The sequence below is a fragment of the Tiliqua scincoides genome, chromosome 4 (assembly GCF_035046505.1).
Source record: "Tiliqua scincoides isolate rTilSci1 chromosome 4, rTilSci1.hap2, whole genome shotgun sequence".
Lineage (NCBI taxonomy): Eukaryota > Metazoa > Chordata > Lepidosauria > Squamata > Scincidae > Tiliqua > Tiliqua scincoides.
In genome coordinates, this window is record NC_089824.1 from 83,194,730 (window position 1) to 83,214,998 (window position 20,269).

The 20,269-nt window shown below is 40.6% G+C and overlaps 1 protein-coding gene across 1 annotated transcript in view; it reads right to left on the bottom strand.

Annotated features, from left to right (window-relative positions):
* The window catches only part of GMDS (GDP-mannose 4,6-dehydratase), a 398,350-nt gene that overhangs the window by 344,627 nt on the left and 33,454 nt on the right, over positions 1 to 20,269 (bottom strand). Inside the window, exons 2-4 of the mRNA XM_066624912.1 lie at positions 11,970 to 12,014; positions 9,232 to 9,319; positions 7,360 to 7,469 (exon numbers count right to left, since the gene is read on the bottom strand). Of these exons, the coding sequence (XP_066481009.1) occupies positions 7,360 to 7,469; positions 9,232 to 9,319; positions 11,970 to 12,014 (243 nt within the window). The remainder of the gene's footprint in view (positions 1 to 7,359; positions 7,470 to 9,231; positions 9,320 to 11,969; positions 12,015 to 20,269) is intronic.

Consider the following 20,269-nt stretch of genomic DNA (forward strand, 5'->3'; position numbering starts at 1 on the left):
CAATTTCATTTGCACACAATCTTTGTGAACATGATTGAACATTAAAATCTACAGCTGCTTGAAACACAATTGAGAATGATACACCATAATTTTCTCTACACTCTTACAGGTTTGGTTATAATGTAATCACCTGAAAATTTGTTAATCCTGTCTTCTCCGGTGTTTCACCTTGACAGACTCGTAATAACTTAAAGATGTCACACCAACCTATTTTATCAAATCAGTTTCATTTTCTACATTGAAGACAGACCTCTGTAAAGTCATGTTAAACTCTGTCCTAGTGATCTCTTATAAAAAGAAGCCAAATGAGGAGATGAAGCAAACTGAAAACCTGAGCACACGCAACACTAGCTTTTCAAAGCACACCACAAACATCTCCACATAGTGGGGAAAGAGACGATTCACGAATTGCTCACAAAAATAACTTCTATTAAAAGAAAAAAAAACTACTATTCTAATTCAAAGAGGTATTATAAAATTGACAAAATTAAGCACTGCATTTTAGAAAAAAATTAGCTTACTCATGTTAGCTCTTATGACTTATTTTTGGTTTCTTAGTGAAATTAAAGATCTGCAGTTCTTAGGCCTACAATATAATTGACTGGTTCTCTTATAGAATCCATGTTTGTTTGCCAGTGCGTTGATTGTAAATGCCAGTTAATTACCAAAAGCAATGCTGTATTGGGAAATAGATTTACCATGTAAACCTTTCAAGATCGGTGTTATAAATGTCAGTTTTCCACACACGTTTTAATTATCAACAATAATTTTATCAAAAAGTTAAGCAAGAATTCAACAGAGAGCATTACTACTTTTCAAAAATTATGTCATAGTATACACTGAAGATAAACATAATGAGAAAATTTGACATTAGTTCTTTTATTAAAATGAACTTGTTAGAAGAAGAGCTGGCCAATATTTAAAAATAACTAACTGCTAAATATTACATTTGCTAAGCTACAATAAGGTTACAAATACAGACATTGAGAACTCAGTTATACTTTATTATAGTAATGATTAAACCTGTTCAGTCAATGTTTTGTGTAAATATGAACATGATCTAAACCAATGACACCAGATTTATTTTTCTCCATGTGTATATATACACTGAATGTGAATTTATTCATATAGCTTTGCTATCTTTGGCTGGATTGTGCCCACAGTACAGTTATATGAATACAATTAGTGTTTAACCTGAATTGTACAATTGAAACTTTGACTTTTTCATATTCATACAATATACTGATAAGCATTTGTCAGATTTAAAACTATTACAAAACTTAACTGAGTTGTCAACATTTAAACTGTACAGTGAATCTGAACCACAGATCCTTCTCCATGACCTAAACTGTTGCACAGACTATCACACTGGCATATTCTCATAGAATCTCTACTCTCAAAATTCCAGTTATTCACATCTGTATCATGCATTAAAGTTAATGATTAACCCTCTTAAGTTAGGTTTCATTAACTAAAAAATCATCTCAAGATAACTTGCTTTTATTAAATTATTCTGAGCACACACAATAACTTTTTGGACACCGTTAAAATTATGAACTACATCTTGGATGAGAAAAATCAATTTCGCCATAAATAATTCCTTATCCTTGAGCAATGCTTTTATAGAACACCAACCCAGTCTAGGTACTTGACATTTCCTTTCTCCAACTAGCATGTATATTTAGTCCCACAGTACCGCAAGGCAGAAGTAAATCAACACAAAATTTATGAACACACTATTTTTCTCCCTATTTATTTGGATGATTATATTATCTTAACTGACTTCACTCACACTGTATGAGCCAGTGTCATACCTTAAAAGATCACGTCCTCCCACCTGGATCTAGTCATGAATATATACCACTGCATAACTCTTGCCATCTTCTATTCTTGCACATTATCAATAGTAGCAATCTCTCTTATTTAATGTATAACTGAAACTTCTACAAGGTTGTGGTTGATAGAAATCCACTGGTAGTGTCTGTCATGTTTCTTGCATTACAGTTACAGGATCTGAACTGTCTATTGTCTGTGACACTCTGCTGCCATCTATTTGACAGAAAGCAAATAACATTTTACTACACTTTAAAAAATGTATTTTTCTACTGAAACACAAGTCAAAATATATAAAAGAATTTTCCTTGGTACCTTGTACCTAAATATGTGCCACAGCATATGGGTAATGCAGAGAAATACCCTTCAATATAATTGTTATCTAATTTCTTGGTGGCATTATATTGGCACATCTACGGGCACATCAAACCCAAAGAATTTGGGGAATTGACTCAGCAAATCTTAGGACTGGGTTGTTACTATTTCAAGAAAATACACAGGGCCATTTACCCCTCACATACACATAGACAACTCGCATTTTGAAAACAGAAGAACGTATACATTATTCAAAGTTACCATTCACAGAATTTAAGAATCAAGGATTTGAGTCCTAGTCATTTCTAAACACTGTAATTCAAGGGTCCTCTTTGCAAATGACTCTGAGTGATCCTTGTTGGTTCATGACATTTTGCTGTAGTACGCTAAATGGCATCTCCCTCCCTTTCTCTGGCTCTCTCTTTATTCTGTTAAAATCACAACCCTCCAACCTTTCTTTCCTCCAAATCTTTCTACCTTTCTAACAGAAAAAGAAGGGAAGTTAAAAATAAGAGGCAAAATGACTGCTCTTCTTTCTAAGGAGAGTGCTGGGAGGAGTGCTGCATGGTACTTGAGAAATGGCGCAAAATTTACCATCTGAAGCAGACCACTGCCATTCTACTTCATTAGTGCAGAATGAGACGGCCAAGTGGTCACTGAGACACAGCAGTTTGATTCTACTGCGCCAATGGTTGACTGGCTGCCTATTTCCATTCCAAGCCCAATTCAAGGTGTAGGTGATAACCTTTAAAGCCTTACAGCAGCCATTTTCAACCACTGTGCCGTGGTGTGCCTTGTCAATTGTGTGCCTTGTGCCTTGTCAATTGCCAAAAACCTGATGGTGTGCCTTGACAATTTTTGTGCCTTGTCAGTGTGCCATGAGATGAAGAAGGTTGAAAATTGCTGCCTTACAGCATGGGGCTGAGGTATCTTAAAGGACTGCCTTCTTCCATATAATCCTGCCCACCTTAAGATAGGTAGGGCCTTACTTTAGGATACCTCTGACATCTGAAGCTAAAGGTATAAGGTGCAGGGACTTCTCTGTTATGGCACCATACCTGTGGAACAAGCTCCCAGAACAGCCCCCTCTTTAAACAGTTTGTGGCATAGTTTAAAAGCATAGCTATTTTGCTTAGCCTTTGATAAGGGTTGATTCCCCAAATGATCTTTCTAGTTATTATTTATGAGTTTGTTTTACTTAATGCTTCTTTTATGGTTTTGTTATTAATCTGTTCATATGGTATTGCTGTTGCTGGTTTTAAGTACCTATTATTCTATCATATTTTATACAACTGTTTTTAATTTTAGAATTTTATTTTAAATTATATTTTTATTGTAAACCACTTTGAGCTGTGCAAAAGCAGGATAAAATTTTGTTAACTAAATAAAAATAAGTGGTAGGGCATGCCTTGACTTTGGACAAGTCTTCATTTCATAGCCTCAGATCTCCATCTTTATAATAAGAACATTAGTTGAATTATAAATGAATGTATTTCAATTGTACATATAGAATGAAAAGCAAAGAATAATTTAAAATATCATCCTAAATAACCGGATAAAACAGGTAGCAATACTAGGACATGCAAACACAGTGTTACCAACTAGACTTTAACTGTACAAAACTTGTTTCCTGGATAAAATAGAGCATATTTCAGATTCAAAACACTGATGTCATTGAGACTCGATTCCCTGTAAATGAACATATTCCTAGTTCCATGTGCAATTATTTATCCCATGTCCATTATTTATCACCCATGTGCACGTATTTAAAAAGTCAACTAGTAATTATATTGTTTCAATATAAGAAACTTATATTGCCCTAATAAAACATTATTTACATTCAATTCAAGTTAGACAATATGCACTGTTCTAGCAATTGCTCAGATTATTGTGCAATGTAAACAACCTCACTTTTGTGTGGTCCACTAATTTTAAAGAGAAATTCCATACGTTATTAGCTGCCATCAATGTTACAGCTCCTCTTAGATCTAATAAAACAACCTGTTTAGACAGGTATCACTGGACTTTCATGGACTGCTTTCTCCACATAAAATACTTACACAGTATAAAGGAATTGCATGTAACAAAAGTTGCACAACCTTGATTTAAGTGTCACATTTTTGCTGTGTGACTTCTGTTATATTCAAGTTCTATCTAGCAAAGTATCAAATATGCTAATACTGATCCAGAAAAATATCTGGGCATATGTTTTAACATCTACTGTAATAAATGTCAATGATTTTTTTCTCTTTTCTGAATTTGTCTTGCATTCAGTAACATACAAACAAAGCAAGTAACTGTTTCTGGTGTAATTTACAAGTTTTCTGCCCTGCTTTTCATGAGATTACCAAAGCAGACTATAACAATTAGGAATCAACAATAAAATGGCATAACATTATAATTATTTGCCACACAGCACTCTCTGAAATGCTCACAGATTTGAAGTAAACAATAGAATTAGAGTTGAATATATTAACCGTGTACAATGATGCTATGTAGAAAAAAAGGGTGATGTTCCAACTTACTCTGCTGTAGCCTAGTTTGATCTAGTTCAATATCACAGAGTTGCAGGAGAAGTGGTCCATGAGGTCTAGAAATTGGGGATACCCTACAAAGGCACACTTATTACATAGGAACAGATCCCATCAAAGCTATAACAGAGTTGTAACAGCCCAATCCCAACTAAAACTACCATGCCAATGCAGCCATGCCAACAGAAACAGCCGCACATGCAAAGCACCAGTCACAGTGGTCTCCTCAAGGGAAAGAACTTACATTCCATACCTGGGAGCAAGCCTGCACTACCCCAATGGGTCTCCTCAGATCTGCACCAGCCATTTTGCTGGCACAGATCCAAGAAGATTAAGAGAGAGGTAACAGGAATAGGATCCTGGTACATGTCGTTACCACTGGGATCCACCCCATCCCGCCTCACAGACCTACTATCCACCTATTCCTCCCCCTCCCTGCCCACCACACTGTGCTCCTGCCAGTAGCCAACTGCAGCAGCTAGCTGCCAACACCACTTCTGCTTACAGTGGCAGTTCCAAAACAGCTGCCAATGGTGAGCAGAGCCATATGACCATTTACGACAGCAGAACCACTGTTCTGCTATCATAAAACCTAATTAGGATTGGGCCGTAAATTTAATGTATATTACACAGCATCCGGGAGCATGGTCTGAGGGTATGATACCACCTTGCTGAAGGTAAGCATGTCTAGAATGGCACTTCCAAAGAGGTACCAAGTAAAAAAACCAAGTTGATAGTTTTGGAACAGAGAAGGAAAACACACACTGAAGGGTAAATAATCGTAGGCAAGTGGAGGGGGGGGTGGAAATACGGATACCACATTGATAAAATGGCAATGAATATACAGCTGAATTTAAAAGCTGTTGTAGTCATTGTAAGAAGATGGTTATAAACTGAAGAAAAGGCACATGACTGATAGAGGGGAGTAAAAGAGTGATTTGACAGGCAAGAGACATAAGATTTTTCCTTATCAGAGAAAGTTAAAGGGTGAAAAACCATAGAAGGCAGTTGATTATACCCATGAAAAAAAGAAAAAGGGAAGAAAACAAGGAAATGGCCAGTAGAAAACCAAAGATAAATTTTTCAATTATAACAGCCTGAAAATTAATGGTAGAAACTTAAATTAGAAAACTCAACAGGTTGTATGCCATAGAAAGCTTAGGAAGCAAACTTTCCCACTGCCTCCTTGGTACAGCAGTTCTCTGCATCTGACAGAAATCCACTCCAGAAGATTAAGGACCTTGGAGGTTCCTCATATGGGGTGCAGAGAACTGCAGAGGTAAGGGGAGATCACCTAAAATCACCTCCCCTTGAGTGAAAGGATGAGTTTTTCATGGTCAGAAAAAGAAACTAGAATACAAGACAAAGGTATGAACGTGAATGCTAACAGAAAAAAAGTAATGCAAGCAATCCACTGTGGTGAAAAAAAAATAATATCTACTAGGATTAGGAAGATACAAGTCCCAATTTGGCCATAATGTTCTCTGGGCAAACTCAGGATGTTGGCCATCTCTTACCCAACCTACTTCACAGAATTGGAAAAGTCAGAGAAGATAACTATGCTGCTTTACATTCCTCCAAAAAAAATGGCTGGATAAAAATGTAACAAATAATTCAATAAAGAGTTAGTAATTTAAAAATGAATAAAATACATACAGTGAAAAAGAATTTATATAAAAATTAAAGAAAAAACATGCTTGATTACCAAAATGCTGTTCAGGAAATGAAGGCTGACAAAAGTGAGTGACTACATTCCAGCAAATCAACAGGTACCAAAGTTAATAGAACAAACTCAGTAAGAGAAAAAATTTTATATATAAGGAACTGATAGAAAACCTAAAACAGTAAACACAAGGGTCTCACCTGCCCTGTTTCTCCCCCCTCCCCCTTTCAAATGTTTACTTGCAGGAGAGGCACTGACAAGAATACAACAATGCTGAATCTCAGTTTAGGTTATCAATTATAAAAAACAGTTCAAACTATCAATAGTGAGTAGTCACTAGCAGTAGTAAGATGTAAGAAAACAACAAATAAAAGGTGACTAAAGAGAAGCATCCTGGTTTGTCAGAAGCAGGACCAGCATCTGAAACAATACCCAAATGTCCACCACCACCACTCTTTTTCTGAAGGGCACATGCTAATGTGCATGCACTCCAATTCCCCCCCCCCCCCGCTTACTGGTCACTGCTTCCTCCACAGTCCAGCTGTTTCTTCAAAGGAGGAAGATGCTGGAGGATATTGGGAGAGAGAGAAACCTTCTGCCTGGCCTGGTTTAAGAATAGCCAGATGCTAGAGAAAACAGAGGCAGCAATAAGGATGAAGGGTGCAATCCTGTTCCAGTAACTCAGAAGAGAGAATGAAATAGGATCACAATGACCCCATCAATTTCTTCAACACTGCTGTGATCACAAAAATGGCACTGAAAAAACCCACAACAGTTCTGTTGCCCCAACTACCTTTCCACTTGCGTGAGCTAAAAGAGGATTGGGGTGGCAGCAAGGTAAAGTGGTCATTTGGAAGGAGTGGGTAGGAACAGGGTGCAAGGCACATCCTCATTAGTTTGCAGGCTTCTCCAGCCTGCTCCTCAGAACAGCAAGGCACACACATCACAACCCCCCCCCCCAATCTGTCCACTGGTTTACTACCATTGTAAAAATCCTTGTTGATCAATACTACTTACTTTAACATGACTCTGAGCCCCAAGGTTGTAAATTTCAGTGGGTTTCACTTCATTAATTATCTTCACCAGGCAAGTACTATCAGTGAGATCACCATAATGCAGCTTCATATCTTCAGATGACAAAGAACAACGGATTAAAATCATGGAGACTTGACAGTGACTTTTTCAAAACAATATTAGGCATCACATATTAAACTCCCATAATCTTAAAGGTTCACTTAATATTTTTTCTTGTCACATACCATTGATATTTCTACTGATAATTATCTACCCATTTAAAAATAAATCAGTTTGCAAGTACAGTACAGCTAGATAATAAATGTAACAGAAGCAGATCTCTGCCTTCAAATAATCTGTCCCACAACAACCTTAATATTGAACAAAGGAACAGTTCAGCTACTCTTTTCTTGGTCATGCAAGTTATACTGTCTCCAGATGCTCTCTACGCATAACCAAGGAAAATATACGTGTTGCCACTTAAATTAAGTAGCATTTGTACAATATGCAAGAAACCTGCACTCACTTTTAAGCAAATGCTAATAACAGAGTCAATAAGCAACACTACTAGTTATATTTGCAAGCTATATTACATAGGAGGGACAGATTCCCAACCATTCAAAATTACATTTAAAATAATGAAACACACAAATACACACTTCTTACCAAGGACACCAATCTTGCCTCAAATTACATGGCAATATTCTGAACATTCTACTATTAAATAGGTTGCCCTGATCCAATTTCATTAAAGTTATTTGTTATACAAATTCTTCTAAAATCATTGTCATTATTGGCCAATAACCAAGATAGCCTTGGTTTGCATATTACAACTGCACAGGTGAACATGCATTTGGGGCAATTCGGATGAGACATAAATATTTTGTCAGCCTTTAAGTTGTATGGCAGATATTAGCAACTAGTTAATTTATTGGCTCACTATTTTGTTGAAATGGCTAAGATGCCATTACTTTCATGTGTCCATAACAACCAAATATGTCACCAGTACTATTAATCCCATTTGATCATGCAAAAGGCACCTGAAGGTAACTTGCATAACCAAGGAAGAATATCTCCACTCATCCTTAGTCAAGTATAAAGATTACTGGGCAATATACTAACAGAAAATTAGGATTGTGGGGGAACAACAGTGGATCAGTAGAAAAACATCTGCTTGGCATGCAGAAGATTCCAGTTTCAATACCTGGCCTTTTCAAGTAGGACTCTGAAAACTCTCTGAAACCCTGGAGAGCTACTGCCAGCCAAGCTGACGCAGCTGTGCCAAAAAAGCACACCCTGCATCCAGCGGTTGGGGGGGTCAGACCCAAGGGTAAATGGCAGGCAAGTACAAACATTTATGGGGTGGCCTAAAGGTTTCCTCAGAGATGCACCACCTGTTTTGCATATGTCCAAGAGAAAAGGGTCAGAGAGGTTTACAATGGAGGGGATAAGATCTAGTTTGAGCCATTGCAGCTAGATGCACTTCTCCTATTGTCTGTCCACCCGCATTCCTTCTCTCCCTGCCCAGTTATGCCTCCAGTTCTCCCCCTCCCCACCCGCGCATCACCGATTTAGTGAGTCTGGTAGATGAGGTGGGGTCTTGCAGCAGAGCTATGACACCTTTGCTTCTTGTAGTAGTGCATGCAGAAATGCAGCCATTTTGTGACAGTAGAAGTCACTTCCAATATTGTAACATGCTCTGCCCAGCAGCCCAGTCCTTCATAGGTAGCATTTGATAATGCTGTATGTTGATAATACTGATCTAGATGGTATTTGACCAATGATATGACTCAGTATAAAAGGAAATTTCCTGGGTTTCCCAAAATGCACTACTTAACCCTCTTGAACTGCACCCTACTCACTACAAAACCTTACTTCCTTCTATGTGAGCTTGAGGATTCTTGTAGAGATGTTCAATCCGCCCTGTGTTAAAAGAACTTGATCTACGAACAATTCCATGGACCTGGAATTTAAAGAAACGTAAGATAAATGTTTGATGCTTTTGTCAGTCCATGGCAGTGACTTTTAATCGTTCTCATCTCACAGCACACTGGCAAGGCACTAAAATGGTCAAGGCACACCATCGGTTTTTGACAATTGACAAGGCAAACAGCGCTGCCAATGGGGGGCTCACAACCCCCAATGACCCTACCAATAAATGACCCAAATTCCCACAGCACACCTGGGGACCATTCACGCACACCAGTGTTCCACGGAACAGTGGTTGAAAATGGCTGATCTATGGTGAAAAAGCCGTTTCAAAAAGTCTTCAATTTACTGCCCATGCAACACCAATGTTCCAAAGAGTATCAGTCTCTTACAAAAACAAGGACTCTGTGATACTTATAGATTAACTTTTATTTTAGTGTCAAGGTAGATTGTGTTTAAACAAAGAACTACCCAAATTACATAGAAAGAAGGAAGTGGGATGCTCATTTTTATAGCAAAAGGTCCTGTGGATGAAATAGATGAAGCCTCTTCCCCTCCACAACTTACTTTCCCACAGTCCTTCCTTTCCAAGCATTTTTATCCTCTGCTGAGCTAAGATACTATAATTGACCTTCGCTGTCAGAAAAGCATTTATGGAGAAGGGATGTGATGTAGTAAGATCAGCGAGAAGCTTCTGCATTTTTCACCTGTGCACACAAACTTCGCTGGCCAAAATTGCCACCCTCTTTCTATGCAATTCAAGCAGTTCTGCCTTAAACTAGCAAACTGCCACTTTCACAACTAGTTTGGTGTTAAGAGCAGCAATGAAGATACTGGGGAAGGTTAGGGCTGAAGTGAATTTATTAAGGAAAAGTCACAGCAGGCACAGCAGGCAAAGGTGTACATGCACCAACAGTTCAAGAAAACTATGCTGAAGAGTTTAAGAAGGAACTCAGAGGAGGAGAGGAAACTGACATGAAAAAGTAGAAGTGGATCTTCCAGGAAGGGAAGACAGCATGGCTACAATGGCTGCATAGTCAGACATTTGCATGTTTTGAAATAGTGTGTACAAACTACACAATATTTCCCAAAAGCACGATTATAGGAATGAGTGCAAGTTAAGTACTGGTATGCATCGCTTAAATTACACTCTCTGAAACCCATCACGAAGTGATTTTGTCATTATGTGATCTTACCTTGTGTGGTGTTGGTGTTGTCCTTAGGAGGCCCCAGAGGCTTCTTCCGGGACATGCCAGGTCTCCGTGGGCCTCAGAACGGCCTGCAGAAGCATCTGGGAGCTACTTCTGCTTTTCAGAAGCAAACTGGAAGTAGTTTACCAAAAACCAGAAGTAGCTTCTGGAGGCTTCTGTGGGCCATTCTGAGGCCCATGGAGGCTCAGCACAACCCAGAGGAGGCCTCTGGGGCCTCCCCCAACGACATCACCAACACAGAGTTTGAAGTGCTTTACAGTAAACCAACTACAAGCCATTGTATATGCAGTACATTGTTGGTTGGAACATTGCTAAGTGATGCATACCTGTACAACCTAACAGCTCTGTACATAATAGTGCAAATTTACATTGTACATCACAAGGTGACAATGCAAAAGTAGTGCCACAGGACCCCCAAATCCTCTTTACTTTCCTCCAAACTCAAAATACAATCCAATTCCAGTAGTCTGTGCCCAATAATTTGAATAATTTTTTCAGTTTGTTTAGTACAGAAGTTTTCAACAGGGTAATGGGGACACCTCAGATTAAGAAGAATTTTAAGGAATGGATAAGAGTGTGGTGGTGCCACCACTGCAATTTTGTTTTGAGATTAAGTTCTGCACAGGTTGAAAAATGATCCAGCCTAGAATTCCTAAACAGAGTTAAACACACCAGAGATTTTGGCTTTGGAGAGTCTGCTTTGGCCAAACAGCCCATAATCTTCACTGTGCTCACCCATTCTCCCTACCCATCTACCTGCTTTCCTCTGTCATAGCACTGCCTGGTCTTGCTTCCTCTTTCTCTTCCATCACCTTTCAAAATCAAGCGCACACTATCACCATGCCACTCTGCCCTCCTCTTCGTTCAGGCTAAACAAAAAGGGCAGAAAGGCACTGGAGCAGTGCACATTACTGTCCCACGCCAGGCAGAAAAAGAGAAACTAGACCGCCATTTGCCCACTGGATGTGGGTCCTGAATTGGAAGCTGGGAACCAGCTCTTGACAAGCTGAAGACCACTAATTTAGCAGATAATTTTACACAGATGAAAAAGTGAACGAATCTGAGCTCAACATTGTTCCTCTCAAAATATGTTTTGGGTTAAAGTTTTCAGTAGCGATTTCCAAATGAGCAAGTTTTTTCCATCTTTTTTTTTAAAAAATGTTGCACACTGTATGAAAACGAACTTTTTTTTGGTAGCTTTTCTCACATAGGTTGCTGTTTATCGGCACAAGCAGGAAGTGTGCAAAAACAGCTATACCCTGAGGATTGAAGGGATTCCACTACTGGACACTCCATGATAAATAGTACAATAAGCTGGCATGATTACAGGCAAGCTCTACATTCTTTTCTAAAGTTTTGATTTGTTATCTAAGACTGAGTGGAAAACATATGCAGAAGGGGGGACAGCAGCAAGGAAACTCTTTTCAAATTATTCCATGAGTCTGCAGTCAGTCACCAAGACTGCTCACTCACCTCATAGCCCTTTTCCAGCAGGAACTCTGCCAAGTATGAGCCATCCTAAAAAGAGTAAGATAGGAAAATGTTAGAAACTTAGCATCTGTGTAGAGGTTGTAGGCTCCCCAGAGCCTTAAGAATACAGTAAATCAGTGGCAACTGGTAACAGCATATATTTAACAACCAGTTAACACAAGCAAATATATATATAAATCCTTGACATAGTATCAACCAGGAGAAAGCAATGGAATATTTCAACTCATCAATCATTCCCCCATGCTTCATGTTTTACTTACCTTTTACCCCCGCTTTCCCTCCCAAAACCCACAGTTTCTATGCCTTACAGAAAGACTGTTTTTCCCGCCTCTTCACCCACTGCTTTTAATTTTCTGTTTAGACAATTCTCTCATGGTAATTATATAGCATCCTTATATACATCACATTTCATGTGTGTATACACATTTTAAGTTCACAAAAGTTCAAATATGGAGCACTGTTACATAATCTGAAGAATTCAAACCTCAAAAGTTATTTTCACTAAGCACTTCCTCCTTACAAATCCTACTAATTTTTCATTAATATACACAATGTTATAAAATCACCAATAAATTCCAAGCCAATACATAAAATGTGTCAACAGGATGTTGAGTTTTTGTATGTAACCCAAAGTATGTAACTAAACAAAACTGGTCAACAAAATTCTATATGACTTTCAGCACAACTTTAAGCATGTCTACCCAAAAGTTAGACTAACTGCAAAGTAAACATGATTAAATTGCATAATTGTAAAATGAGAGCAACTACTTGTATAGATAATTCAAAGAACCAGAAGATCTAAACAAGACTAGTAACATGCTAGAATACCACGCGCACACCTTATTTTATTTTTAAGGACAATTGCTTAAAAAATCCCAGGGAGTTGTCAGATCCAGGGGAAGGGGTTGAGGGTCCTCCGGCCAAAAAGGGGTTCAGACTCACCCTGTGGTGGGTCCCTGGGGTGAGGCTGAGTGGCCTCAGGTCCAAAAGGGGGGGTTAGATCCACCCAGGTCCCCCTCTTTGGCTTCTAAGGTAGCCTCGGTCTCATGGGCATGCAGTCTTCCTCCTGGCTGTTAGTCTTGCCCAGCTTCCTCCTCATCATTGGCCTCCCTGGCCTTTATGGAGTTCCCAGCTCCACCCCTCTCACCCAGTCAGCCTGTGCACCTGGTCCTGGAGCCAACCCCACCCTGCTGTCTGAGTCTGTGAGGAGGCTTGCTCACCAGCTGAGCGGCTCTGCGCCCCGGCCTGCCTCTTGCTCCTCCTCCCCGCCTGTCTCCCCGCCACCCTGCTCCTGGCTGAGCCCCCTGTGGGGCGAGAAGACCCAGCAGCGTCCATGGGGGGAGGCACCCTCCATGGGGGTGCCGCTTGCAGGCCGGTGTGCTTCCCCACTCGTCCTCCCCCACTGGACCGAGCCACGGGGCTCCCTTCCCTGCCTCCAAGGTGGCAGCGGGTGGGGCGAGGCGTGGCCATTGCCGGAACCATGTTGCTGCAGGCAGGGGCCGGGTGCCTCCCAGAGGGTTGCTGTTCCCCCCGCCCCCGGCTCCCCGCAGTGCCTGGTCATCTGCAGGGGTTGCCGGGGGTTTGCGCCCACTGCTGGCCAGAGCTCTCCCCCGTCCGTCCCCCGGAACCCCTGCACTTCAGGGAGGAGTGCCTCTCTGGGAGCTGCTCCTCCTCCCACCCACGGCTCCCTGCCACAGGGTGACTGGTAGGGTCTGCCCTCCGCCTCCCATGGCTTTCCCCCGCCTGTCCTCCGCCCCCCCTGCACCTCCAGGTAAGGCAGGGGCTGGCAAGGCAGCGAGCCCCTGACAGGAGTGTTTGCTGAATTCCTCCCCCCCCCCACTATGGTGCAGGGAATCACGGACACAAGCAAGCCTTCCCACCAAGCAAAGCATGAGATTTAGCCTACAATCCTCTTCACACTTTCCTGGAAGTAAGCCCCTTTGACTACAATGGGGCTTACTTCTGAGTAGAAATGCATAGGGCTGGACTCTTAAAAGATCGGCATCCCATGTGAAAGAAGCCGGGCAGCTGATAACGGGGAGGGCTGAGTACGGAGGGGAGGGAACTGATAACAGCTGCCTTAGTTTCCTTCCATCAGGAAGTGTCAGGCTGCAGTGTATTTGCATAACTATTAGCATAATGTGTTTTTTGTTAATCACGCCAGTCACGGAACAGAATTAACGTGGATAAATTGGCTTCACCTGTACAAGTGCTCCTTGTATTCACACTGTATTCATACTTCCTCTGTTCACAATTACTCCTTCTGCAATCTGCAATGTGCTGCCTGCTCGGCTTCAGTTTATCACTTTCTGCATGCTTCCTACACTTAAAAAGAGTGTTGGACAAAAATGTCTAGATTTCTCAATAGTCCAAATGGAAGTTGTCTGGATAAGGGATAATCTATCTGTACCACACAAGCATTCTCATGGTCTTAAAATGCCCAAAGCCAGAAAGAAATTCTATTGCAAACCTGGTTTAATTGTGGTTTAAACAATAATTTACAAATATGATACCATTTATAGTTTCTTAAAATATTAAACCATTTATCATTTACAAAAGGAAAGTGCTACTACCCTGCCTTGGTTATATAACCTGTTAAAATCAGAGTTCAAAGTAGGGGGGTTACACAGAGAGGTGCAGATTGGGGGGTGGGGGAGCGGAAGAATACTGATTATTTAGAATGTTGATGTGAAACAGGCCTGAGTGTAACTGAACCCTGTCAATAAGGTCTTGTTCTTCTCACCAAGGTTGTTTCTCAGATTTTCCAACCAAACTGGAACATTCTGAACTTTGAACATTTTGAACTGGCATTCACTTCCTTTGTATTTCCTTTCCAGGTCTATCGAGTGATAGGACATGACATGACAATGAGTGGGAAATAAGCTCATAGCTTCTGATTCAAGCACAGTATCACTGATTGGCTGTCTAGTAATCTCACATAATGCACACCCATGACAGCCTGCTTCCAGATACATTATCATAGCCAGTTTGTACCATTTCTCTTCTCCATTTCAGTAATGTATTGATTAACATCACAATCTTAGACTAAATTGTTAGTTCACATTTGCAATTCACTGTGCTTCAATATGTCTGAATTTTTCCCTACTGAAGGATCATAATCTCTTCCCAATCTTAATCCCCGTGTGTGAATGCTTGTCCTGCCTTTCTGTGTAAAAGATGATCAAGGTGGCTCACTAAAACCATATGCATAGTAATAAACTGATTCAAGTATATACAAAATACAACTGCTTCTAAATCTGTTGTAACAACACTGCCAGTTAAAAACAATATTCTGAAAAGACCTCCTGTCCAATACCATCTTCATTTGTCATCTAAAGGCAAGTAGTGAAATTGTCAGGTGTTTCTCTCTAGGGCAGTGGTATTAAGACTGGAGTGTCGCAACACCCCAGCCTGAGGGCCCTAGCCTCTGCCCCCTTAAGGTGCGGAGGCAGGGTGGAAGGCAGTGACACAATCCCCAAGATTGCATCGCTAACGGGGCTGCAGGAACTGGGATGTACTCACCAGTCCCTGCAGCAGCTTTCCCGGGGTATGGGGAGCACTGCGCGACACCTGCAGGGCTCCCCAGTCGCTTTGAAGTGAAAGTAGAGTGATCGCGCTCCACTTCCGGTTTTGCTCCCCGCATCCCCAGGACGATGCTCAGGGTCTGGTGAATGCATCCCCCTGAGCAGTGTGATCCAGGGGATCGCGTCACTGCCTTCCCCCTGCCCCCGCTGCCTCCCCCACCCCCGCAAGGACTTACTGTGCTTTTCAAACTCCCGGGGAGTTTGAAAACCACAGCTCTAGGGAAACGGCTTCAAATTATGGGCACCTCACAAAAACTCCTCTTTTCTATTCATCCAAACCTCCGGTGGCAAGGGACAAAGAAGGGTTCAGAAAAGTTATACTCTTAGGCAAGCATATCTGAATGAGACAAGGCCACTGGGAAAATTCACATAGTTAAAGGTCACACTTGGACAAAAGCGTTGTCTGTTTACACTCCCCACAACTGACTGTAATACATCTTAAATTCAGTTGGCTTTCGATGGTCCATTACAGAGTAAGGGAGGTAACATTGTTTTTAACAACTGTAGAGAGCATTCTGATTTTAAGACACTATTATCCATCCCAAATGCTTTCAGACTGAGCAGTCTACAAAGTAAAATTTATAGCTCCACAGTTTTAGAAATTTGCCATAGGTAGGAGATATTTACCACCAAACGGCTACGTTGAATTTGTCTTGTGCTTTGTGAAGTATAGGTTTCCATTCACCGTCAGCAATCACTAAAGGTCTAAAGCCATGAGTGAGTGAGAGCTACAAAGGAAAGCGTTGGGAGCACAGCCACCCATCCACCCACTTCATCTCATCCACCATCAAAGCAGCTGAATGTTCCCAAAGGCAAAGCTGCCAATGCCACAGAAAGAGGGAAGCAAGAAGTCTAGTGTTCTGAACATGATTCTCAATGTCTGAGCTCCAATATGGAGAGTAAAGGCAGCCTTATTTTGCCTTTTCTCCCAGCCTTGGTGAGATTCTGCATCACTGCACAGCCCAATTTGTGCCAACAGCTCTATAGCACCCTAGAGCAATTCACCTTTCACATCACCATAGCTGGATTTATGGCAGCAGATTACAAAATCCCTGCTGTAGGCCCAGGACAGGATTCACCTGTAAGAATATTTACATACTGCTTTTCAACAAAACTAGTTCACAAAGTGGAATACATCATTAAATGCTTTGCACTCAAAGAAGATCAAGGAAGCAGTAATAAGTATCGGAAGGGAAGGGTCTGAATGGTAGATTATATCCAACAAGCAAATAATTAAAAATATCAACACTTCCCAGAGTCTACTTCCTGAGACACCCTACTTCATCCTGCAGAAGAGTCCCCTTGGTATACTGAAGGTGACAGTTGTTGGGGAAAACCAGAGGTATCCACATTTCCTAGAAATCATAATCCCATGCCAGAATGCTGACTGGGATAGTATAAAAGAAGATTTCAGGAAAACAGAGGCAGTGAGTGAAGAATCATCACTTTAAAAGTGTTTAAATTGTGCTCCCCCATAAGGACCATGATCATTTGCTGTCTTGCAAGGAAAAGGAAAGAAGAGTTATGTTATCACCATTATATTGTATGCATTAATTTATATAAATTGTCTTGTTGCTTCTTTGGAGGTTGAGAGGGAGGATAAAGAGCTCCAAAATAACAAGTTTGCAGCAATGAAACTCAAAGCATTATGGCTAGTAGGAAATGAAAGGATAAAATATTTACTGAACACATGCATGAATATGGGAAAATAAAATGAAGAAAGGATAAGGAAATTACATAAATAACATTTGTTTATTTTGGATAGCTATGGAAATCGCTTTGTGAACTACAGGCATGCCCCCTTATCTGCAGAGTTACATTCTGGAACCCCCCCCCCGGCTCGTGGATAGCTGAAACCGTAGATAAGGGCGCACACCTATCCCGAAGTCCCAGCTGGGGACTCCCAGCTCTGCTCCCCTCACCTCCGGAAGGGCCTCTTTGCTCTGTAGGTAAAAAAGTGACTTCCGGTTTCACAGAGAAACCAGATGTGACTTTTTAATGCCTTATAAGGGATTGGGACGCCTGGGAAAGGGAGTAGGCACAGGGATGTGCATGCTGAGGGGTCTGCAAATAAGTGAATTAGCGGATATGGGATCTGCAGATAAGTGGTTCCCTTGTACGTTTTGTTGAAAAAGCTGCATATAAATATTCTTAATAATAATTTGTGGTAATTGGGAAGCCAGACCAGCTAAGCAATCTAGCACAAGTTAAAATTAAATTCTCACAGTGACAGAAGGAAAGGCTCTTGTCTCCTACTCTTATTAACAGCATTTCTCCCACCCATCTGAAACTGATACCAGATACAAATGAGGTTTAGGAAATTAAACAAAATAGGACTTACTTCTGAGTAGACCTGGTTAGGATTGTGCCCTATTATATATGCTATTTTTATTTGTTTTGCCTTTTATTTATATCTTTTTCCTGAATTTATCATCTCTCCAACATTATACCCTGCAAGACTGATATTTCACTCACTCAAAATGAGTGTCAAAATTTCAGGATGAGATTTCCTGCCTGCTGTCCTGTAGATACTGCACTGAGGATCTGCAGCAGCAAGAGTCTTGAGGAATCTTATGAGACAAAATTTCATATAAACTGTCATGAAATGATATTGAAACTTATCTACAATAAATTTGCTAGTCCTTTAATAAATTAGTGAGGGCCAAACTACAGGATCCATTAAATACCCACTATGGCCTTGTGAGCTCATTGGTTTTAAGTGTCAGTAGCAGCCACAGGAGAGTAAAAGGGAAGAAGAGGAAAGAAGAAACATGATCCAGGCTGCAGCACACAGCCTATGCAGTTCTAATGAAATTTTCACTTGTTGCTAGTAGCTAGACATACAGGCGTTGACCATATTATGACACTTTCTTCCTTAGAGCAATAATCATAATCATAATCATAATAATAAACTTTATTTTTATCCCGCCCTTCTCCCCAAAGGGACCCAGGGCGGCTTTGTACCAGTGCAAGAACCTGTATTTAAAATGTTGGAACACAAAATTCAAATGAAGCAGGAAGATAGACTTCTGCTCACCAACCTTTCCTGCAAAATCCACATAAGTTTCACATTGAGTCACAATATTTTTCATGTGTATTCCATAGAGGAGGAATGTTGGAATCAGCCCCAAGTACCCATATACCAGATACAGACAGCAGTTTTAGATAAAATACATGGTAAAATATATATTCCTGCACAAAATTGTGCATATAAAGTCTTTGGAAGTTGAAAAGTACTGACCCTGACCATGCCCTGTACGAAGCCCTGAGATGGATGAGTTATCTCTTCAGACTCTGTTAGGGAATGCCTAAAAGAAGGGTAGACATCTTGGGAAGACATCTGGCAAGCCAGGTATAAGGTGGAAATCCTAAACACACTGTCTTGGGAGTAAGCCCCATTGGACAGAATGCCATTTTGCTTTTGGCATCCTATAAAATTTACTCCCCAATCCAATCATGTCTACTCAGAAGTAAGTTCCACTGCGCCCAATGCAGCTTACTCCCACAAAAGTGGGCATAGGATTGTACCCTTATGATCGGGTTGCCAGATATTGTGCCATTAACGTACGTGACATTTTACAGCGAATGAGTGTACAGACCCCTGACCCATGAGGTTAACCTTAAACAAATTACCTATATTATCATTTCAGCACTCAGTAATTGTTACAATTAATTAATTAATTACAATTAATTAATTGTTACAAAAAATTACATGTTTTATACTTAGACACTCACAGTACAACTACCAACTCCTTTATTTTGTTTCCTTAAAAGAACAGAAAACATATGACTATCACATAACTTCTTTTAAGTCGAGATGCAACTACAGAAACCTTCCATTTTGCAAATCATGAATATGTTATCCAGTTGTTAGATAAGAAAGTATTACAGACGACTACATAAATCTGAAAAAAAATACAAGGAAAGACATAGCAATTTCACAACTCCAGGATGCAAAACAAATGTATGCTAGAGTGGTTCTCAAACCTTTAAAAGGCACTAGAGGCCTGATTTATAAATATCAAGGGGTGTGGCTATAATGGTGACTGGACAGCATTGCTTTCCTCTCCAGTAGCAGCTTGTTTAACCCTTGATACACATAGTCTAATCTGTCCTGTCAGTTTCTCAAACCACCAAAAATTGGGTCACAATCCACTGGTGGGTCCTAGACCCACTGCTGTGCTAGCATGTTGTGGCAGAATTACTTCATGCAGATTGTAACCACTGATTTGAATCGTATAAGAACATAAGAACAGCCCCACTGGATCAGGCCATAGGCCCATCTAGTCCAGCTTCCTATATCTCACAGCGGCCCACCAAATGCCCCAAGGAGCACACCAGATAACAAGAGTCCTGCATCCTGGTGCCCTCCCTTGCATTGGCATTCTGACATAGCCCTTGCATGGCATTCTGACATTGGCATTTCTAAAATCAGAAGGTTGCACATGCACAACATGGCTTGTAACCCATAATGGATTTTTCCTCCAGAAACTTGTCCAATCCCCTTTTAAAAGCATCCAGGCCAGATGCCGTCACCACATCCTGTGGCAAGGAGTTCCACAGACCAACCACATGCTGAGTAAAATATTTTCTTTTCTCTGTCCATAATAATATGCTACATATGGTTTTTCAACAGAGACAATTAGCAGTAGAGGATGTAAAGGTGAGAGGTTACAGCACTAGAAAAGAATACAAATA